Source organism: Drosophila serrata, unplaced genomic scaffold (genome assembly GCF_035046125.1).
Source record: "Drosophila serrata isolate PLE 108 unplaced genomic scaffold, ASM3504612v1 contig_184, whole genome shotgun sequence".
Classification (NCBI taxonomy): Eukaryota; Metazoa; Arthropoda; class Insecta; order Diptera; family Drosophilidae; genus Drosophila; species Drosophila serrata.
The window spans coordinates 1816515-1836698 of NW_028257082.1; the positions used below are offsets into that span (position 1 = coordinate 1816515).

The 20184-nt window shown below is 45.6% G+C and overlaps 4 protein-coding genes and 1 pseudogene across 8 annotated transcripts in view; 1 reads left to right on the forward strand and 4 right to left on the reverse strand.

The window, feature by feature from the left end:
- Positions 1-20184, forward strand: part of sbb (scribbler) — a 105677-nt gene that overhangs the window by 83465 nt on the left and 2028 nt on the right. Inside the window, exons 3-11 of one of the 3 annotated variants that reach the window (XM_020962474.2) lie at positions 9247-9559; positions 11864-12149; positions 12638-15296; positions 15586-15703; positions 15771-16956; positions 17022-18072; positions 18135-18345; positions 18408-18685; positions 18746-20040. In XM_020962474.2, coding sequence (XP_020818133.2) covers positions 9509-9559; positions 11864-12149; positions 12638-15296; positions 15586-15703; positions 15771-16956; positions 17022-18072; positions 18135-18345; positions 18408-18685; positions 18746-20040 — 7135 coding nt within the window. In that variant the 5' untranslated portion in view covers positions 9247-9508. Of the gene's footprint in view, positions 1-9246; positions 9560-11167; positions 11678-11863; positions 12150-12637; positions 15301-15585; positions 15704-15770; positions 16957-17021; positions 18073-18134; positions 18346-18407; positions 18686-18745; positions 20041-20184 lie in introns of those variants that run through there. The other 2 variants (XM_086827925.1, XM_086827926.1) reach the window with 2 other exon arrangements.
- On the reverse strand, positions 12-1365 carry LOC110191698 (uncharacterized). Of its 2 annotated transcripts, XM_086827927.1 has the most exons (4): positions 1112-1365; positions 901-1053; positions 776-837; positions 429-703 (listed from the first exon to the last, which is right to left on the reverse strand). In XM_086827927.1, exons 1-4 carry the CDS (start codon positions 1178-1180, stop codon positions 490-492), a joined length of 498 nt encoding a protein of 165 aa, XP_086684053.1. In that variant the 5' UTR covers positions 1181-1365; the 3' UTR covers positions 429-489. The 2 variants fall into 2 exon arrangements, with proteins under 2 accessions (XP_020818273.2, XP_086684053.1); XM_020962614.2 differs by having other exon boundaries at positions 12-837.
- On the reverse strand, positions 1300-2119 carry LOC110191597 (uncharacterized; annotated as a pseudogene). The gene is made up of 3 exons (XR_015270549.1): positions 2051-2119; positions 1874-1995; positions 1300-1815 (listed from the first exon to the last, which is right to left on the reverse strand). The product of XR_015270549.1 is annotated as an uncharacterized LOC110191597 (transcript).
- Positions 2578-3322, reverse strand: LOC110191595 (uncharacterized). Its single transcript, XM_020962481.2, has 3 exons — positions 3263-3322; positions 3058-3210; positions 2578-2995 (listed from the first exon to the last, which is right to left on the reverse strand). Exons 1-3 carry the CDS (start codon positions 3320-3322, stop codon positions 2651-2653), a joined length of 558 nt encoding a protein of 185 aa, XP_020818140.2. The 3' UTR covers positions 2578-2650.
- LOC110191593 (uncharacterized) overlaps positions 3844-20184 on the reverse strand; it is a 97458-nt gene continuing 81117 nt past the window's right edge. Inside the window, exons 2-4 of the mRNA XM_020962478.2 lie at positions 4700-4846; positions 4483-4635; positions 3844-4418 (exon numbers count right to left, since the gene is read on the reverse strand). Of these exons, the coding sequence (XP_020818137.2) occupies positions 4080-4418; positions 4483-4635; positions 4700-4777 (570 nt within the window). The 5' untranslated portion in view covers positions 4778-4846 and the 3' untranslated portion in view covers positions 3844-4079. The remainder of the gene's footprint in view (positions 4419-4482; positions 4636-4699; positions 4847-20184) is intronic.

Here is a 20184-nt window from a genome sequence, read left to right on the forward strand (position 1 = left end):
AACTAGATTGATATTTACAAATGTTGCTCGATATTTATACTGATTTATAGTGGTGTTGTGCTGCACGACATTATAATTAAACTATGTTTAACATACAATATATCTACAATATATTCTACATTCGATCTGTGGGTATAGCAATTAGTGCCTGGTTAAGGGCACGACATTATTAGATGTAGTATAACTTGTTACTTTGTTTTTATAACTTATATATATTAACCATTTTAAATTTAATCATGGCTTAGCGTGCCAAAAACTAGTAAAAATCGTTTAGAAATTTTCGAATACTTAAGTACTTATTGTTTTAAAGAATATTAATCGATAGAAAATTGATCCTGCGAATTTGCAGTTTAAATTTTTATGCTGTGTGTGTTTATGCCAGTCACTGGATACTAATTTAATCAATATAGAAATTTTCTAAACAAAACTATATTTCAAAAAGATAAATATTATTACAGTCATTAGATCCTCAATATTTCTTATCACAATTTAAAACAATTTCGGGCTTATTTTAAGAACTGCAACAATTCCCCATGAGGGCTGATGTGGTCCGCTAAAATTAAAAATGATCTTGTAGAATCCAGGTGGGGCAATTTCCGGCAATCCATCGGCATCATCAAAAACGCATTTATCTACCACATAAGTCTTGGATGGCCACGGTGGTTGGAATTTACCCTGGAATTGGGGTAGATTGGAACAGTGGCTAAATATCTTCATGACCACATCCTTGTAGTAGTTGTCGAGGTACTCATAAAATGGCTGCCTTGGCACTGACCATGGCAGGAGTTTGTAATCGGCCTTAGCTCCCGATGAGCTTCTGTACACAATTGCCTCCACCTGGAAATAATTTAAATTTTTATTAAAAATTATTTATAATTCAAAATTGAGTGATTTTCTCACCATGGTCAAAGCTTTCGCAGCGTATTTCCATTCTACTTTTGCAGATATTGCGTAATCTCCTCGTCTTACGCGATTAATTTTGGTCACTATCTTTATTTTGCTGGGGTCCGAAGTGTAGCTTGTGAGCGATTTAGGTTCATAGTTCCATTTTCGCTATATAATATAGAAAAATATGAAATTTATCTGAAATATAAAACATTTTTTCACATACCCCTGCTTCAGAGCTGTGTATCAGCAGGACTCCCAAAAGGACACCGGCGAAAAAGTGGCGAAAATACATATTCAGGGTTATTATAAACTAGATTCATACTGTTGCTCGATATTTATACTGGTTTATAGTGCTGCTGTGTTGCACGAGATTATTATTAAAATATTTTTTAGAATGTAAAATCTACATTTATTGCTGTGTGCATGTTTTGAAATTTTAATAATTGTCAAGTTGTTAACATAGGAGGGATAATTACTTTGTGGAATAATCAGATTCATGCCAAAGAGGGTATTTTGAGCCATGTAATAGTTCTGTTCATTCATGTACACATGTAAGATTAAACTATTGTTCTTAATGAACTAAAAAAGTTTCGGTTTCAATCTAAAAACTGCTGTAAAACTCCATGACGGTTGGTTTACGCCAAAGCACTTAAACACAATCTTGTAGAATCCTGGAGGACAAATCTCTGGCAACCGATCGTCATCGCCAAGTCTACATTTGTCGGAAACATAGGTCATTTTTGGAAACGGTGGATGGAATTTACCCTCGAAATATGGAAAATTTGAACAGGTCCTAAAAACCCTCATGGTCACATCCTTGTAGTATGTGTTGAGGTGGTCATAAAAGGATTGCTTCGGAACTGCCCATGGGAGGAGCTTGTAATCAGCTTCGGCTCCCGAAGTGCTTCTATAGACAAGGGCCTCTACCTGTAAAGGATTTCATTTAAATTTAAATTATTTAATTAATTGATTAAGTCCCACTTACCATGGTCTCTTTGGTCGTTGTATAATTAAACATGGCAACGGCAGATATCACAAACTAATTAAAACCTGGCTGGGATCCGAGGTGGTGCTTGAGAGTGACATTGGTTCATAGTCCCATTTGCGCTATTTTCAAAATTAAGAAATATAATATATATCAGAATAACTTTAATTCACATACCGCTGCTTCAGAGCTGTGCATCAGCAGGACTCCCAAAAGGACTCTGGCGAATAAGTAGCGTGAATTCATTTGGTCAGTTATAAAATTAATTGCTAATGAAAACTGTCGCTTGATATTTATACTTGCTTATAGAGTGCCATGTTGCATGACATTATTAAGTAATAATTGTGTAACAATGTTACAGATTTATAACAATTTAAAGATCATGGCTTACATGCTTGGCTAGCGATTTTAATTTTACACAAGTTCAAAATAGGATTAACAAGAAGAGAAGGTAACGAAGTTTATATACCCTATATATATATGGTCGGTATATGTATACTTTATATGGTCGGAGGTGATTCCTTTACTGTGTTGCAAACTTCTGCAAGGATATAAAAATGATTAATTAGTAATATAAATATTAACGCGTGGCATTGTCAACATTATTTGTGTCCGATAGGTTTGGTTAATTATAACAGCCAATTTTAAATGTCCTTGTTAAATTCTTACTTAAAAAGTATATAGGAAAGAATAACCATCATATATAAGTGTAAATGAAATACTTTATTTAATATTCAATCCAAACCCATTTAGATGTATCTTTTACACTTAAACATCTTAGAACAATTTATTGGTCACCTTAAATACAGCCGTTAACCCCCATGTGGGTTGATCGGGTCCCGATTTAGTAAAGATGATCTTGTAGAAACCGGGCGGTGCAATTTCAGGCAGTCCTTCACCATCGACCTTGCATTTATTGAGCTTGTAGGTGCCCTGTGGAAAGGGTGGCTGGAATTTTCCCTCGAATTGCGGAAGATTGGAGCAATTTCCCAAGTTCTTGATCACCACATCCTTGTAATGCGTGTCGAGGTATTCGTAGAAGCTCTGCTTTGGAATGACCCAAGGCAACAGCTTATAATCACTCTCTTCCCCCGAACTACTGCGATAGGCAACGGCCTCCACCTGTGACGTAGTTCATAGTTTTTTTTTAAGATCAGTTATAGGATGCATTATCGATTACCCACCATTGTTTCTTCAGTAGCATCGTATTTCCACTCAAGGGTGATTGTTAATCCAAAATCTCCTCGCCCCAAACGCTCGATTTTGCCTTCAATGCCCAACTTGTTGGGATCCGAAGTGGTGGTGACAATTGATAGAGGCTCGTAATCCCATTTACGCTAAAAACAATAACAATTAGATGGGACTATTATTATCCTGGGTATATCTTACATCTGCCTCGGTTAAAGAGATTGCAAAAAACAGAATCCAGGTTCCAATCGAGAACTTCATCTTCCTCAATTGCCTCCAATACAATGTGTGTCAGTGCTTGGTGGTTGCTTGTATTTATATCGCATTTTAAATTCATTAAACTGGAAGTATTTGGTTTGCCAAATCTCACGGATTTATCGTGTTTAAATAATAATATTTTAATAAGTTAGTTTAATCAGCAGCTAAACAATTATTTTTAATACTAACAAGTTTCGGATTTCAATGTAAGATTAAATAAAATAAATATTAGAGAGGAAGATATAGATATTACATGTTATTAACATTTTTTGGTTTAACATTTTTGTATGAAAATAGACTCGACCAACTGACAGGAAACCAACTTCGGCACGCTGAAGTTTGTATACTCTTCCAGATTGCTTTTAGATTATTAATAATAAACAGAATATGAATAATACATATTTATGTTAAAAAACATCGAAGCAATGCTGAAGCTGATTAAGAATTTAAATACTTTATAGTATCCTTCACTGCGTTTCTTCTTCTTATTAAAATTATAACACTCTTTAAGGATATAAAAAATGTTCCAGAAAATAGATTGTTTATTAATTAGATAATAATAATTAATACTTAGCTTAAAATGTTTAATAGATATTCCTAACAAGTTTTATAAAAACAAACTATAAGAAAGGGACCTTTGCTTAATCTTCCTTTAAAATCGTTATTTCTTTGATGCTGCATTTATTTAATTCTACATGCTACCATATATCATTGCAATATGTCATTTTGGATAGGGAGACGATAGTATTTCAAGTCGAGATCACATTAGTTTGGTGGAAATCTTAACGATTAACACAAATCCCCAGTCCACAGGACCCGTCACAGTGAAGTTGATCCTGTAGAAGCCCTCGGGCACCACTTCCGGAAAGCCATCGCTATTGGCCACACACTTGTCCAGAGTGTACACCTGCTTGGGCCAGTTACCATCGTACTTGCCCTCAAATTTGATCAGATTGGAGCAATCGCCCAGGTTAGGTATTACCATATCCTTGTAGTGGGTGTTCATGAACTCCTCCCACGATTGTTTCGGAATATTAAAGGGGATTAGTTTGTAGTCACTTTCAGCACCGGAACTGCTTCGGTGGGCCACTGCCTCCACCTGGAAAATGTTTGTATTCAAATTATCCTGGAAAACGTGGTCTCCGTTTCACATGGAAACTTACCATGGTTGTGTCATCGGGAATGTAATTATAATCAACTGTTGCCGAAACCGCAAACTCACCCCGTGCAACTCTTTCGACCTTTGCAACAATCTTCAACATACTCTCATCCGAGGAATATGCATTGATGGTCAAGGGTTCATAGTCCCATTTGCGCTGTAAATTCACAAATCAGGCTTTACTTATATCCAGGTGCAAAAAAAAAATAGGGATTACATACCTTGGCACTGCAGTTATTTGCAATTAAAATGATGACCAATAGTCCTCCAGAAATCGACAATAATAATTGAAATGACATCTTGTCCAAATGGTGAAGCAAATGAAAATTATTTAGTAGCTTATATAGCTCAAATTTTCATTGCATTACCTGAAAGTTGTCAACATGTTTAGACCATTATCAGGGTATTATTATTTACAGAATGATTTTAAAACGTCACGCTATATATTTTTAATAATATCATTTGTTAGTTTATAATTGTGAACTGTATATTGTCCCTCCTTCCCCTTGTGTGATCTCTAAAGGGTTTAAAAAAAAAGGTAAAGATCGATTGCAATCGATTTCTTCCCTTCTTCTGCTCGTTTGTAACTCATTAGAGCCAAGATCTACAAAAGAGAACCCTCGTAATTGAGGACAGCAAATTGCTGGTGACACAAACAAAAGATCTGTTGAGGGAATGAAGTCATAAATTCTATAGCAACACACACACAGCATATCTCGAGTGATCAATATATTGGAAAAGCAATTGAATGTGTCTACTCTTACCCCTGGAATTGGGATCTCCACTCCCTCCGTCTGGGTCTTGGGTCTCAAACTCAAGAGTGTTTCCCAGCCAAGGCTCGTTTTCAAACCCATTGCCTAAGTGGCATGATCGCCACTTGAGAGCAGCCAGCAGCATCTCTTGTGGTGGTTGTGGCATGCCACAAACATAGGGAAAAGAAATAATAATAAAGAAAAGCAAGGAGGGGAAAAATAAAAGCAAGAAAAACGAAAAGGGAATCCGCTGCACTTAATTTAATTGAACGCCGAGCTGCCGCGAGCGTGTTGAGCCTAAACAGCCGCCGCCAACGCAATCAAATCGGTTTGCATTCTCTGTTCATGAGGTTTTTTTTTGTTTTTTACTTATTTTTTGCTTGGGGAAAATCAAATTATCGCGATTCAAGCCGAATCAGAACGTAGCGAGGGAGGAGTTATTAGCAAAGCTCAATTTCTGTATAGATATCTTTTTGTGTATTTTTTTTAAGAACAATATGGTACAAAAGAATAGCATCACAATCTCTATAGAGTCTTTTTCGTATAGTAATTATCGGATTTGCTTTTGGGAAAATGTATACTTTTTGATCTGTTAAATTTGATGATGAATTACTAATATTCAATAGAAGTTAGCATTATTTATTATTACCATACCATTTAAAAGGTATAAAACCTAAATTTAATTACAGTTTTAATACGTTTATAGCTTTGTGTTTTATAGTTTTTCAATACTCTTTACCAATATTTATACATAATACTATTGTCTTGATCACAACTGTATCTGCGTATGTGTCTGCTTTTGGAGTTTAGTATTTCTTCTTTTTTTCCGCTTGGCGGTTGCTGCTGTTGCGGTTACGATCCATTCTGGATCAAAAAAAAAAAACGATAATAAAAGCGCACTGGCAACTCCCCGGAGGCGTTCATTTAGCAACCGCAGAGGATCAATCTTGTACAACAACAGCAACAAAAACAATCTTGTGAAACAAAAAAAAAAAAAAACAACAAGATGATGAGAATGATGACGATGATGATGATGGCGATGAATCCAAGCGATCTGAACAATCTGAACGGCGGCCAATGTTTCCGACGATGTTCCCCGTAAATCTTCAACTCTATAGCCCCTTGTTCGTTCCCTGCATCTTCTCGGCTTCTTCATCATCTTGGCCATTTCATCTTTTCTCGCTCAAGTTGGTAACAATAGAGTTGGTAATATGGCCTTTTTTGTGTGTTGAGGTAAGCAGATAAAGTTTCCTAGGCATATCTTATACTATATGTGTAAAATGGATGTTAATATTTAGGATGTATGGGATTTTCGCGTCGAAAAAGTGCTTAAAAGATCCATAAAATATTATGTGATTAGGAACTTACAGAAAAATGTCAAAACCTTGTTAAATAGATAATTATAAATATTATATTCCGCCTGAAAAAGATCTGTAATTCATAATAATTCACAGTTGGTTCTAGTTTCCCATTGCTATATGTCCAAAAAATTGCTTTCGAAGTTGTATTTCATTTTATTTAAACAAGAACATAATATAAACTAAAGTAAATGAATATATATAACATAATAATATAAACTTAAATTATGATAGTAAAGGAATATATAATATATAGTATTTTAAACTATAGCTATTAAAGTAAATGAATATATAGCTAGCTTCTGATGCCGCATTTTGGTATCACTGATGGCTGCTGTTGACCAGGTTTCTGCTGGGTTGGTTACTGCCTGATGTTTAGTACGTGCGGACAGGGACTTTGGCCATAACAAGCAGACACTGTCAGTTCTCCTCCGCCACTCTCCTCTCCCCTCCATGTCTTGAGGAAAGTATCTTTTTATTCGTACATCGAAGAGTAAAGTGAAGTGGAGTGGAGTGGAGTATCGAGCTGGCCACAAACCCAATTTAAAACACGACTTGAACGATGACCGGCGCTGTCTTTTGTGGTCACTCCGCCGCACTCCCTGCCTTTTGTGTCTGCAGCTCCAAGTTGACTTGGGACCTCGGTCGGGTTCAGTGGAATGTCGATCGAATGAAGCAGGAGTGGAAGTATCGGCGGGGGCTATTAGTAATTTATTGATTTGTCTAAATTATGGTGTGTTTCAATCTTCGTGTTTGGCGGTGGCGGCGTCTGTGAAAAGCATCCGCTGGATGGGTTTTTATTTATTTTTGTTGTTTTCTTTGTCTTTTTTTCTTTTCGGGGCTTAACCCCTTGTTGGCACGTTAATGCCACATGCCACTGCCACACTCGGCTTGCCACCCACATGGCTGGAGTGTGTGTGCAGAGTGCGTAATAGCGGATTAAATGGTGTCCGAGTGAAGGGGATCAGCAGCGGCAAATAAAAGATGATTGCCATGGGAACTGCTGTCTGCTTGTCTGTTCTCTGGGGCCTGGGCTTAAAATTCGCATTTGGATGAGATTAAATACGGCTGTAAAAATACGCAATGTGTGGGCAGCTTTTATTGTCGAACCGAGCACAGTCAACAACTCAATTAATTAAGTTTCAGTATTCAGTATGAAAAAGCGAACATAACTCTGGTGACACAAACAAAAACAAATATGAAATAAAATAAATCCAACGCCCGGCCCACACACACTCACAAAAAAAAGAGCGTGGTTTGCCGTCTGTGCCACTTAATTATCATAAAATGTTAAGCACATGCAAATTTAATTGTTGTAGCTGCTTTTAACTCGAACGAAGCAGCGGAGAAAAAAAAACTGAATGAATCAACAGAGATTCATGCAAACCAATCAATCAATTAAATGACAAAAGAGAGCATAAAACCTGTCGAATAAGGTGGAATTTTGTACAATGGCATTATTACAAACATGCAGTTTTGTGAAAATGTGGGTGTGGTTGTAGATGATGATGATATGGCATAAAGAATATTGGTTGCATTCATTATAAAGATTTGCTATTACTATAAAATATGCAAGGGATTTAATTGATATTTTTTATATATAATATGAACAAATTCATGGTCAAAAGAGTAAGATCACACAAAGATTTCTTTTTCTGATGACAAGCCATTAGTACTATTTGCTTATAAACTATCTTTTCACCGAATTCGCACTTGGGAATTTTAAGTGCAATTTCTGGAATACTTTTAATTAATCTCACACTTACTTTTTGCATTCAAAAATTAATTTTCTAAGAAACAAGATGATTTTTAATATGATATATGGTGTTTTTATATTATCCCCTGTGTCATTATCATCGTACCACTGTCTAAACCCCACCAAAAATATATATAATATATATATAAATATATACTTTGGGTTTCTGTCAGTGTCCCATGAGTTATTACCACCATAGGCACTGTATAAAGCTCACCAACTATATAAAGCTAAGCCTATTAGCCGACATCTGTGCTGGGCATTTGTTTTTGGCATTAATGGTTCATTTGCATGAATATTAAATAAGTGCTAAGTAGTTAGCTGACAAACAATGACGTCAACGTCGTACTTTCGTAGAGAATCGCAGAATCGTGGAATCGTGGAATCGGAGACTCGTAGAACCGTAGAAATTCCCAGAGGCAACGTTATCTTATCATTCAATCGAGTAACGACTACTGCTACTGTGCCCGTCCAGCAAACGCACATGTTTAAATCATATTCCATATTTGGCGGCACTTGAGATCGGTGGACAGAGGTGGATCGGACCCCCAGTTTCATCGTTATCATCGGTATCAGTAAATTGTGCAAAAGTGCCTTAATTACCAGGTCGTTAACGTGCTCGTATCCCCACCAAGCTCGTATATATAGTATGATCCAAAACGAGTGCATGTAAATCACAGTGCCTCCATGCTTTATAGTTAACCTCAAACACGCCGATTGGAGCGATCGCAGATAAGGGGCCAATTGAATTGAGCACTTGACAGAGTGAGCGACAAGTCTCTAATCTCGCACCGCACTCGATCGTATATTATAGCAACAATTTCGAGTATATGTATATCCCCTGGATCCCCGACTAAAATCATACTAATCACGAATTTTACTCTCTTGTTGTCTATTTGCAGTTTTGAAAATGAACCATTTGGCCCGAGGGCCGAGGCCCTGTGTCTCCCTGCGTTGTTGCCTGGATAATTCGACAAGCCATACGAGGCAACAGCAGACCCTTGGATTGACACACAGCAGTGACCTCTGCATCCGCATCCGCGATAGGAATTCGATCATCATCCGCACCAGGAGCACCGTATCCGCCGGCTGCCCGTTCCTAGGCACTACTGGTAGTACTTTGGGCCGCCCGCGCAGTGCGGCCGCCCGATCGTTTGCGTCTGCATGGAGTCAATGAGACGTAACGAGGCGAACACTAGCCACCACCCGAATAAGGTAAGCGATTGTCACACCTTCTCTTTTGCCATCTAACAACAACCCACGTCGACCCTGTACGCTCCACTTGTCACCAGAGTTGTCAGCTTGGTCAGCACCAACAATTCCCATTCCATTTCCCCAAAGGCTGTAGACAGGGATACTAAAGATATATCGTACCAGATATTATTTTGAAAAAGTCTTTAAACTACCATAAGAAAGTATTAAGCAAATACCCCAGTGTTTAATTATAGAGCTAAACTGGGAACCCAGTACAAAATTCTATAGTCTCTATTATGAATACTTTCAGATATTTATTAACATTTGAGATTCGTTTATTATATTCAATTTATTTAAAATTTATTTAACTGATACCAATTACTACTGTTTTTTCTAATCAGTTTACAAATGAAATATAGGATAGAATCGGAAATTGAAAATATTTGTATTCCTTTTTATGGTAACTTTTTATATAACAATTTGTTCAACAAAATCAAAGTTTAAAATAGTCATAACTAATCCAAAAATGCATTAATTTTAATTCGGAAAGTTGTTCTATGCAAGTTTTTATTAGGTTTATAAATCTGCATACTCAAATTACAATTTTTAAAAATCCAAATTTTTGTCAATTTTTGACAATTTTAATGATGTAACCCCTTATAAAATTTTCAAATTTTAGAAAATTTTCAAGAAAAATAGATTTTGACCAGACATGGCCAGATCGACTCAGCTTTTGATGCTGATCAAGAATATATATGATTTATGGGGTCGGAAATGACTCCTTCACTGTTTTACAAGCTTCTAACTAAAGCTATAATACAATTTCTTAGTCGATATTAATTATATTTTATATGACAATTCGTTCAACAAATCCAAGTTTAAAGATTTCATAACTCAGCCAAAAGAGCATTAATTTTAATTCGGAAAGTTGTTCTATGCAAGTCTTTATTAGGTTTATAAATCTGCATACTCAAATTACAATTTTTAAAAATTCAATTTTTTGCCAATTTTTGACAATTTTAATGATGTAACCCCTTATAAAATTTTCAAATTTTCGAAAATTTTGAAAAAAATTATTTTTTAACCGGGCATAGCTAGATCGATTCGGATTTTAATGCTGATCAAGAATATATATGATTTGTAGGGTCGGAAACGACTCCTTCACTGTTTTTCGAGCTTCTGACTAAAATTAGATACTCAGCAAGGGTATGACTAGAATTCATCAGATAGCCTATAATACGAATACGAAATTCCCAGTAATATTTTAATTTTAGTCCAAACAATATTAAGAACCAAGATGTAGTTTTAATATATTGTTTTTAATTTGCTATTTTTAGTCACCCTTGCCTAGGGTTTATGACTTAGTTGGGGTGTTTTATAGTTGGCAACACTGTTTATCCTGCCCACCACCCCCGTTTGCCAGCCACCCCCTGTGCTGATACCTCGTTTTTAGTGGGCGATAAGAGCGTAATTATTTTATTGTCATCATTTCGGGCCACTCGAGTGCCGCCTCTTGTTGTCCGCTTTTTTTCGGCTGCTTTCTCAAGTGGCCACTAGACTTTTGCAGTGTGCGATAAGCGAAGGAGGCGATAACGGGCTGGACGGTGAACTACATTCCCTACTCTGTTTGTTATTGCTTTATTGGGACAGTAGCTTAAACGTGTGGCGGTAACTGATTTATTAGTTAAAGTGAAATAAAGAACACACACAATCGAGATCAGCGAACAATTAAAGTTGTCACAGGCTCTCAGTAATTTACAAGTCTTCCGTTGTCCAACACTAAACACGTTTGTTTATTTGCCTTCGTCTCTCTGCCGCCTCTCATCCGCTCTCCCGCTCTCTGGCTCTTCCTCACGTCGTCTCCCAGCCGCTCGAGAGTGTGTGTGTTATGTGTGCCGTTTTCGGTGGTTGCTCTCTGGCTCTCCGGCTCTTTTTCTTCTTTTTTTTTTGTTGGTTTTTCAGTCTCATCTGCCAAACGAAAAAGGACGCCGAGGCAGGCTCGCGCAAAATAGTCCAGAAATATTAGTTGCTTTAGTTATTTATTGTTTTTTTTTCGTTTTGTTCGGTTTTAATATGTTTTATAAACGCGCATAATTATTAGCTAAATATGGTTATGGAATGGAAAAGAAGTTGGCAAAGGTAGAGCGAAAGCGGCGGAAGAAATTACAATTTTTATTTGAGTTTTCTTGCCTTACTCTTCACACGCACACTCGCCATCGCGCACGCACTCACTCACTCACATCTCCGTACACACACACACACATACATATGTATGCAACTGCAATTTATTTTGTTGGATTTGTTCGTCTTTTTCTGCAATCGCAGGTGGCCCTGAATAGCAGCAACGTAGCAACGGAAAGCAATATTAAGAATAATAAATTGTTAGCTAATTTAAGTGCGGCAGGAGCAGCTACAGCTACAACAACGGCAACAACAGCAACGACAGCAGGAGCAGCAGCAGCAACAACAAACGCAAACGCGGCGACAACAGCGAATCAAGCGCTGAATTTCAATAACAAAACGAAGGCAACAACACAAGCGGCGAATAATCAGAGGAGCAACCACAACAACAACAACAATTCTAGTGCGATCAAGAAGCACACGAACACGAGTAAGTAACGGCAAATCTCACGCCTCTCTTTCACTACCCACCAACAATGGGCGCAGTCAGGCTTACTTTCGAGGGGGTATTTTTTTGTTGAATAAATTAATGGAATTACGCGAAGGAGGGCGACCGCATTAAACTAATCCGCAAAGGTAAAGCAAATAAAACAAGGGTCGTTTTCACATTTAACTGACCAGTACAGGATTAAGTCGGACCAATGCTTATATGAGTAATTTTTTTGTATAATGAAAAATATTATATTGCATTTTGTAAGCTAATTTAGCATTTTTAAAAATATGTCACATTGAACCACTACAATTAAACTCTATCCATATTAATTAATATCTACAGTAAATTCCTTAAATACCCCCTGCTGCTTACGCCAATGTCCCCTATTAAAGGGGAGTCTTGCTCAGCAAGCAGCAAAAAAAAAACAGATCTCATTTGTAATTTCTCTCTTTTCCTTTGCTCTCTCTCTCTCTCCCTCTTCGCAGAACTATCGGGTAAGAGCCCCGCTTGCAACTCCTCATCGTCGTCGCTGTCCTCGTCGAGCAGCTCGAACTCGAGCGAGTCAAAGGACACGAACTTCGAGTACGAGGACGAGTGGAACATTGGCGGCATACCAGAGCTGCTGGACGACCTAGACGCGGACATCGAGAAGTCGGCGGCGCATTCTTCGGGTGGTGGCAACCAGGCTACCGCGCTAAATGCCAAGCAGGCAACCACAGGCTCATCCACTTCCTCCTCATCATCCTCGACATCCAAGGGCGGCGCTTCATCCTCGTCATCCTCAGCGACAGCGGCAGCGTCTGGCTCATCGTCATCGTCATCGCACAAATCGCACAAGACCACATTGCACAGCAATTTGTCGGCCACATCGCCAACCACAATTAAGTTCACACGCCAGCCGGTGGCCAGTGGTGGAGCCAACGCCTCCTCCTCAAGCGGTCCCACCTCTAACAGTGGTGCGAACGCGGTGGCCAAGGGATCTTCGTCTTCGTCCTCCTCATCGTCCTCTTCCTCGGGGAAACATCATCACCACCACCACCATCACTCCAACTCGAGCGGCGGCGGCAGCAGCAGCAGCAATTCCAAGGGCTACAAGTCCGCATTGGTGGCTCAACTGAACAGCCCGAGTCCACTGAACAGCAGCAGCAGCAGCTCGAAATCCCACAGCGGATTGGGCGGCGGTGGAAGCGGGAACGGGAACGGGAACGGAGCCGGTAACGGCAACGGAAACAACGGAGCAGCGGGAGCTGGAGCTGGCAGCACATTGTCATCCTCGACATTTGCCGGCTTCTCCAAGGGCGGCAGCTTAGTATCCTCCTCATCCTCGCCATCGGGAGCAGGAGCAGCTACAACGGCTGGCAGTGGTCAGCAGGGCGCCAAATTCTCCGCTGGCGGTATGTCCTCGCAAACGGGCAGCGGCAGCGGCGGCAACAACACAAGCAACAGCAACAACAACAACAACAACAACAGCAGCGGAAGTGGAAGCGGCATCGGAGGCAGCAACAACAGCAGCAGCTCCGGCAACAGCACAGGCAGCAGCGGCAGCGGGAGCAACAACAACACAAGCGCAGGTGGGCCGCCGAGTTCGCAAGGCGGCAACAGCGGAAGCGGTAGCGGCAGCAGCTCCAGCTCCTCCAGTGGCAAATCGAGTGCAAAGATGTCCATAGACCACCAGGCCACGCTCGACAAAGGACTCAAAATGAAGATCAAGCGCACCAAGCCGGGCACCAAGAGCTCGGAGGCCAAGCACGAGATTGTGAAGGCCACCGACCAGCAGCAGAACGGAGCCCTGGGCGCCGGATCCAATAACTCGGCCAACGAGGACGGCAGCTCCGGCTCCGGTTCCAGTTCCACCAACTCGTCTTCCCTGGCGGGCAGCAATTCATCGAGCAACGCTAGCAGCGGCAGCTCCTCCAGCGGCAGCGGCAGCTCATCTGGGAGCAGCAAAAAGCACCTGAACAACGCCAGCGCCGGCAGCGGCTCATCCTCGTCCGGTGGTGGTGGCGGCGGAGGCGGAGGAGGAAGCCAGAGTAATGCCGGTGGTCATGCCAGCGGAGGGGGATCCTCCAGCGGTAGTCAATCCACGCCACAGGGCACCAAACGCGGCAGCTCTGGCCATCGGCGCGAGAAGACCAAGGACAAGAACGCACATTCCAATCGCATGTCCGTGGACAAGTCGGCGGCGGCGGCCTCGGCAGCCGGTGAGAAGGATACGCCGGAGAAGGGCTCGGGAGCGGGCACTGGCGGATCCCCGTGCTCATGCAACGGTGAGATTGGAGCCCCCTGCTCACATCACGCCTGCGTCCGGCGCGCTGCCCACATGTCCAACTCTGGCAGCAGCTCGAACTCCAGTGGCGGCGCTGGCCAAAACAGTAGTGGATCCTCCTCCATGTCAGCAGTACCGCCGGGCGTCTTCACACCCTCGGCTGGCTCACCTTCAGCGGGTTCACCCTCGGCCGTGGTGCCAGCAGCTGCCTCCCTTCTGGCAGCCGCCGGCGCAGCCTCTTCTTCCGCCTCGCAACATGCCAGCAGTGGTGCTGGCGGTGTCGGCGGATCCGGGGGTGCTGCCAATGCTCCAGGACCTCCAGGAAAGGATGCATCCGGTAGCATTAAAATCTCCTCACACATTGCCGCCCAACTCGCAGCGGCCGCCGCCTCCAATAGCTACAGCGGGAGTGGCGCCAACTCGAATCAGGGCCAGAACAGCTCATCCGGCGGCGGTGGAGCTGATGGCAAGACTGCGGCTGCGGCGCAGGCCAAGCTGATGGCACCAGGCATGATCTCAGCCACCATGCACCACACGATCTCGGTGCCGGCGGGCAGCGCAGGAACGGGAGCCGACGAGGACACCAAATCGCCACCCGCCAAGAGAGCCAAGCATGAGGCTGGCAACAGTACGGCCAGCGGAGCGGGCGCCGCAGGAGGTAACAAGGAGATGGTGGACATCTGCATCGGTACCTCGGTGGGCACCATCACCGAACCGGACTGCCTGGGACCGTGCGAGCCGGGCACCTCGGTCACCCTCGAGGGCATCGTGTGGCACGAGACCGAGGGCGGCGTCCTCGTGGTCAATGTGACGTGGCGGGGCAAGACCTACGTGGGCACCCTGCTCGACTGCACCCGACACGACTGGGCTCCTCCAAGGTGAGTTGGTGGGGCTGGGGCTTGAGTCCATCCGTACGCTTTTCAAACTGCTTCCGATCCCAAAAACAATTGTGTAGAGCTTAGATAAATAAATAAAGATGCCTTTCAATATTAAGTTGCATATTGATTTTTTTTTATTTCAATTTATCCGCTGCTCTACACTCTTGTTTTTTCTGGGGAACAGTTTGAAAAGTTTCTTATATATATCGACGATATATGATAATCTCAATTAATGGAACAATTCGATTAGAATGTTTTGCTAACCACACGCACTCTCCTTCCCTTGCAGATTCTGTGATTCACCAACTGAAGAATTAGATTCTCGTACTCCAAAGGGACGCGGCAAGCGCGGACGCAGTGCAGGCCTCACGCCTGACCTGAGTAACTTCACCGAGACCCGAAGTTCGGTTAGTACCACCCCAGAGACCTACCTAAGTTTATGCAATCCAAACTAATTCGATTATATCCATGCAGATTTATTTCTCCCATGCCCAAGTGCACTCGAAGCTGCGCAATGGCGCCACCAAGGGACGCGGTGCGACACGGAGTGCCTCTGGCAATGCGGCGGCAAGCAACAGCAACAGCAGTTCGTCGGGCAATGGAGGCGGCGGCGGCGGTGCCACGCCTAGCACGTCACCAACGGCGTTCTTGCCGCCACGGCCCGAGAAGCGCAAGTCCAAGGACGAAGCACCCTCGCCGCTTAACGGAGACGCTGGTGATGGAGGAGCGTCTGGTGGTGGCATTGCTGGTGCCGGCGGAGTGAACATGGTGAACGCCAGTGGCATTCCCATCTCGGCCAGCGGCGGTGGCCTGGCTACGCAGCCGCAGAGCCTGCTCAACCCGGTGACCGGCCTCAATGTGCAGATCAGCACCAAGAAATGTAAGACTGCCTCGCCCTGCGCGATCTCCCCGGTGCTGCTCGAGTGTCCCGAGCAGGACTGCAGCAAGAAGTACAAGCACGCCAATGGACTGCGGTACCACCAGTCGCATGCCCACGGAGCGGGCGGCGGTGCCAGTTCAATGGACGAGGACTCCATGCAGGCACCTGAGGAGCCGGCAACGCCGCCGTCGCCGGGCGTGGCAGCGGGATCTGGAGCTCCGGCAGTTTCAACAGCAGCGCCAGCCTCAGGCTCAGCGACGCCAACCGTGGCAGTCACCTCAATTGCGCCCACCTCCATTTCCAATCCCGTTACCAATGGCAGTGCTCCGCCCACGACAGCAGTGACTGGATCAGCACCTGCGATTGCCACTAGCAACACCTCATCCTTAGCAGAGACTGCACCCTCGCCGGCAATAGCTGTTCCTCCTCCAGCAACTCCACCGGCGGCACCTTCCATCTGCACGACGGCCCCATCTGGTGCCTCCGAGCAGTCACCAACGTCAGTAATGCCGCTTGGTAATCTTCCACTGGCTGCAGCAGGTCCGAATACCACGACACAGCAGCAACAGCCGCCAAACCAGCAACAGTTGCTCACCCCAGGAGGCGGTGCTGCAAGCAACCAGCAACAGCAGCAGCAGCAGCAAGCACCTGTGGCCGGTGGCAGCATCACTGCTGGCATCTCGGGACAGGCCCTGTCGCAGCACCAGCAACAGCTAATGGGTGGCTTGCCAGCCATGCTGTCGGAGCAGCAGCAGCAGGCCTTGCTGCAGCAAGGAGCACGTAAGTATTCCTCGTAAAAATATGACTAAACCATAACTAACTTCTATATCTTTCTCCCCCCCTAGTCAAAGCGGGAGTCCTTCGGTTTGGACCACCAGAGGCGGCTTCTCTACAGCAGCAGCAACAGCAGCCTGGCCAGCCTCCGGTTAATCCACAGACGCAACAGTCGCCTCCAAGGCCGCCTAGTCACGTCCAGGATCAGCAGCAGACGCCAGCGAGTTACGCCCAGCAAGCTGGCATAAAGACCTCGCCCGGCTTTGGCTCGGTGGGAGTAGGAGTGGGAGTCGGAGTAGGCAATGCAGGCAGCAAGCAAAAGAAGAACCGAAAGTCACCCGGTCCCGGGGACTTTGAAGGGCGCGTATCGCGCGAGGATGTGCAGAGTCCGGCCTACAGTGATATTTCCGACGACTCCACGCCCGTGGCCGAGCAGGAGCTGCTGGATAAGTCTGTCAGTCAGGCAGCTGCAGCGGTTAAGCACATCGAGTTGATGGGCAAGAAGCCACCCGATGTGGGTGTGGGTGTGGGCGTCCCACCAGCCCCGGCACCCAACATGTACGTCCCGGGAATGTACCAGTTCTACCCGGCACAGCAGACGGGACCTCCGCCGCCGCAACAGCAGCCCCAACAGCCGCAGTACTTGGTGCAATCGGAGCCAGGCAAGCCCCCAGGCTTGCCGCCTGCTCTCACCCAACAGCAGCAGATGCAGCCGGGAGCCCCGCCGCCTACCTCACAGCCTCAGAGTCACTTGCTGGGCCCGCCCAGCCAGCAGTCGGTAGCTGCTCACCTGGCGGACTACAGCAGTGGCAAGAACAAGGACCCGCCGCTGGACCTGATGACGAAGCCACAGCAGCAACCGGGTCAGCAGCAGCCACCGCCGCATCAGCAGCAGGGCCAGCAGTCGGGGCCGGAAAACAATGGCAAGGAGAGCGGAGCACCGCCCACCTCGCAGCCGGGATCCCAGCAGCAGCAGCAGCCGCCGCCGGTGAACCTCAGTGCAGTGGCTGGTCCGCCGCCAGGAGCTCTGCCACCTGGCCTGGGTGGCATCTCGGCGCTGGGAGCAGCAGGTCTGGGTGGTCCTGGACCGGGCAAGGGCATGCCCCACTTTTACCCCTTCAAGTGAGTTTATAAATTGATTTGCATTCCCTTTCCATCTTACTAATCCTTCTCTCCACTTTTAGCTTTATACCGCCTGCTTATCCGTACAACGTGGACCCCAACTTTGGGCCAGTCTCCATTGTGGCGTCAGAGGAGGCCGCCAAATTGGGTGGACACCCCGGCCTGCCTCCTAGCTCACAGGCGCAACAAATGTCAGGTATCAGCATTAAGGAGGAGCGCCTCAAGGAGAGCCCCAGTCCACACGATCAGCCCAAGCACATGCCCCAGCAACAGGTGAGTCGCCCACGCCTAATCCTTTCTATATTCCCCAATATAATTGGTAATTGTCCTTTCAGTTATTGGCCAATAAGCTGATCAAGCAAGAGCCAATGACCAAGCAGGAAATTAAGCAGGAACCCAACTCGAACCCGGGCCAGCAGCATCAACCACCTTCGCAGCAGCAGCAGCCGGCTCCGCAGCCCCAACAACAGCAGCCGCCGCCTCCACAGCCCCAGCAGCCGCACGCTCTGCATCCCAAGGATCTGCAGGCACTGGGCGCTTATCCCGCCATCTATCAGCGTCACTCCATGAACCTGGCAGCAGTGCAACAGGCGCGTGATGAGGAGCTGAGAAGGTAATTATACCGAAAGAAATCTACGAATGTAAATACTAACATTTCCTCTCCCCAAAACAGGTACTACATGTTCACGGGACGACAAAACCAGGCAGCTGCCGCTGCTGCTGCGGCAGCTCAGAGTGCCGCCAGTGGTGCTGGTCCTGGTGGTCTTCCGCCGCATCCCGGCATGATGCATAAGGATGAGCCCGGCATGGGCAACCCGCAATCTCAGCAGCAGCAGCAGCAACAGCAACAACAGCAGCAGATGCAAATTGCTCAGCAGCAACAGCAGGCGATCCAGCAGCACCACCAGCACTTGCAGCAGCAACACCAACAGCAGCAGCAGCAGCAGCAACAACAGCAGCAGCAGCAGCAGCAACAACAACAGCAGCAACAGCAGCAGCAGCAGCAAAAGCTGAAGCAGTCGCAGGCTGCAAGTGCGGCGGCCAACAACAAGGCCACCAATTTGACAAAGGATTCGCCAAAGCAAAAGGGAGGCGGCGATGACGAGCAGCAACCGCTGAAGGTGAAGCAAGAGGGGCAGAAGCCAACGATGGAAACCCAGGGTCCACCACCACCGCCCACGTCACAGTACTTTTTGCATCCCTCGTACATCTCGCCCACACCCTTCGGCTTCGATCCGAATCATCCCATGTACCGCAACGTGCTAATGTCAGCGGCCGGACCATACAATACGGCGCCGTATCACCTGCCCATTGCACGCTACCACGCCCCCGAAGATCTCTCACGCAACACGGGCACCAAGGCCCTGGATGCCCTGCATCATGCGGCCAGTCAGTACTATACCACCCACAAGATCCATGAGCTCAGCGAACGGGCCCTCAAGTCGCCCACCAGCGGCAGCGGCCCCGTCAAGGTGAGCGTCAGCAGTCCCAGTATCATCGGTCCACCCCAACCAGGCGGCGGACCCACGAGCAGCGGCCCAGGATCCGGACCAGTTTCCGGCGTCCTCGGCCCCGGCAGCGGCGGCGGTCCAAGCCAGCAGCCCGGCTCGACACCTGGGTCTGCGGGCGGTGTGCCGCTGAACCTACAGCCACCACCCGGAGCAATGGGCCCGGCGCCCGGCAGCAAGCCGGATCTGTCCGGACCCAAGGGACATGGCGGAGTGCCGACAGGCTCTTCGCTGGACGGCCACAAGCAGTCAATGGCCGGCGGTCCGCCGCCGCAAGGACCATCGGGCAATGGAGCCATCGGCGGCGGCGGCGGAGTAGGAGGTGCTGCCGGCAATGGTGCGACAGGAGGCGGTGCAGGTGCCGCCGACTCGCGCAGTCCGCCACCGCAGCGCCATGTGCACACGCACCACCATACGCATGTCGGCCTTGGCTATCCCATGTACCCGGCGCCCTACGGAGGTGAGTAGTAGCAAAGCCAGATCTCAGGGTTCTTAGTATTTCAATTAGCTCAAGTCCCCTTGCGTGTATAAATCTTTTAAACATTTCAAAGATTAAGATTGTTTATATTTTATAATAGAAATAAAGAAATTATGAAAATGTATA

What these genes read in the sequence shown, in the direction of transcription:
- LOC110191698 (XM_020962614.2), bottom strand. Translation starts at nt 1,180, where the DNA reads ATGTATTTTCGCCACTTTTTCGCCGGTGTCCTTTTGGGAGTCCTGCTG. An exon ending in TACACAGCTCTGAAGCAGGG is followed by an intron (nt 1,054 to 1,111) that starts GTATGTGAAAAA and finishes TATATTATATAG; the next exon opens with CGAAAATGGAACTATGAACC. An exon ending in CTGCGAAAGCTTTGACCATG is followed by an intron (nt 838 to 900) that starts GTGAGAAAATCA and finishes AATTATTTCCAG; the next exon opens with GTGGAGGCAATTGTGTACAG.
- LOC110191595 (XM_020962481.2), bottom strand. Translation starts at nt 3,322, where the DNA reads ATGAAGTTCTCGATTGGAACCTGGATTCTGTTTTTTGCAATCTCTTTA. An exon ending in TCTCTTTAACCGAGGCAGAT is followed by an intron (nt 3,211 to 3,262) that starts GTAAGATATACC and finishes TATTGTTTTTAG; the next exon opens with CGTAAATGGGATTACGAGCC. An exon ending in ATGCTACTGAAGAAACAATG is followed by an intron (nt 2,996 to 3,057) that starts GTGGGTAATCGA and finishes ACTACGTCACAG; the next exon opens with GTGGAGGCCGTTGCCTATCG.